The following is a 1,655-nucleotide window of genomic DNA, read 5'->3' as shown; positions in this document are numbered from 1 at the left end:
TCTTAGAATATGAAAACATTGGTGAATGCCACTAATTCTCCTAAATCACTCGTACGCACAACTTAAGAACAAATCTGTGCGTACGAACGGTTCTTGCATGAGGCCCGTAGTTTGGGACCTGGAGTATAAGAATAATTTCCCAAAGTGCTGATATTTTACCGTTAAGCTCTTTGTTTTTTATGTCAGTGGTGAAGAAAAGAGTCTTCAGTTTGCATATGAGTCCAAACTGAAGAGGAAGAACCAGCTACTTGCCAGTCGATCCAATAAGCTGAAGCGTTTTGGGGACTTTCTTCCTGATTTGATGACTGCAATTGATGAGGCCTGTGCTGCTGGACAATTCCTCAAGAGACCTGTTGGACCAATAGGTGAGTATTTTTGTTTTGTAGTGCAGTTGTACACATAAATACCCAACATTCTTTGAAGGATTTCATATCATCCACATCAAATTTTAGGTCATTATCTTTAAAATTGATGGAGCTATATTCATTTGGGTTAGCTACGGTTGCTTATGGTCTGATCTCAGTGTGATTGAGTGCAGGTCTGATGGACACACCTGAGGAAGTAGACTAGTTCTAAAAAAACACATTGATAATAAACACTACCTGGCCAAAAAAAAATAATCACACGCTATTTAGTTGGACCACATTTAGCTTTGATTACTGCACACATTCACTGTGACATCGTTTCAATAAGCTTCTGTAATGTCAACAAGGTTTATTTCCATCCAGTGTTGCAATATACTGTATTTTCACCAAGATCTTACATTGATGATGGTAGAGTCTGACATGAATCCTGACACTGTCATCTTGGAATATTCCCGTTACATGAAGGAAGAACAAAATCCATTGATAGAATAACCCGGTCATTCAGCATATTCAGGTGGTCAGCTGACCTCATTCTTTGAGCACATTCTGCTGAAACTAGACCTGACCAACTGCAGTAATCCCACATCACTGATTAGAGGTTTTCTTATGCTACATTCACACCGAACGTGTTTTGAGCAGCAAAAATGCTCCCAACGCCTCCAGTTGGACGCTTTATGTTCAGACCGGGACAGAGACTAGACACACGTCTCAAGAGGGAGGAGTGTCTTGGTTTTTTTCTGGTTTGTCTTCGGCAGATGAAATAAAGATAAAATAAAGAAAATGGCTTTGCTTTTACTAAAGAGCAAGCAAACGTTGCGCACCGCAGATTAATTCACCAGATAATTTAGAGGCGGTTTGTTCGGTTAGTTTCACCACTCCAGGAGCTGCGAGCTGACGGACTATTTTTTTCTCCTGAGCTCAGTTTAACAAGCTGCTGACTAGGGGTGTCCCGATACCAGTTTTTTCAAGACTGAGTACAAGTACGAGTACTTCAGTTTAGGTACTCACCGATACCGATACCAAGTAGCGGGGTTCGTGTGGATTATCTGTTCAACTTGTTGAAAATTAAGCAGAATGAAAATGAAATGCAATTATCATGTAAAAATTGATGGGTAAATATTATGTTTGACAATAAAAAGGTAGTGCAAACTCTGACAAGTAGATAAGTTGGTATAGAAATCACACCATAACTTTTGAAACCATTTATTTTATTTCAAACAGGCTCTTTTTTTTATAAGGCCACACTCCCTCTGAATGTATTAACAATACAAATACTGCAAAACAAATGCT

At 39.1% G+C, this 1,655-nt stretch overlaps 1 protein-coding gene across 1 annotated transcript in view; it reads left to right on the top strand.

The window, feature by feature from the left end:
* Nucleotides 1-186: 186 nt before the first annotated feature.
* The window catches only part of smc6 (structural maintenance of chromosomes 6), a gene marked incomplete at its 5' end in the record, with an annotated part of 17,240 nt that continues 15,771 nt past the window's right edge, over nucleotides 187-1,655 (top strand). Inside the window, 1 exon segment of the mRNA XM_014029587.1 lies at nucleotides 187-365. Coding sequence (XP_013885041.1) covers nucleotides 187-365 — 179 coding nt within the window.

This window comes from Austrofundulus limnaeus, unplaced genomic scaffold (genome assembly GCF_001266775.1).
Source record: "Austrofundulus limnaeus strain Quisiro unplaced genomic scaffold, Austrofundulus_limnaeus-1.0 Scaffold923, whole genome shotgun sequence".
In the NCBI taxonomy this organism is placed as follows: Eukaryota; Metazoa; Chordata; class Actinopteri; order Cyprinodontiformes; family Rivulidae; genus Austrofundulus; species Austrofundulus limnaeus.
Note: the sequence above shows the minus strand (reverse complement) of the source record. Positions and strands in the feature narration are given on the sequence as shown.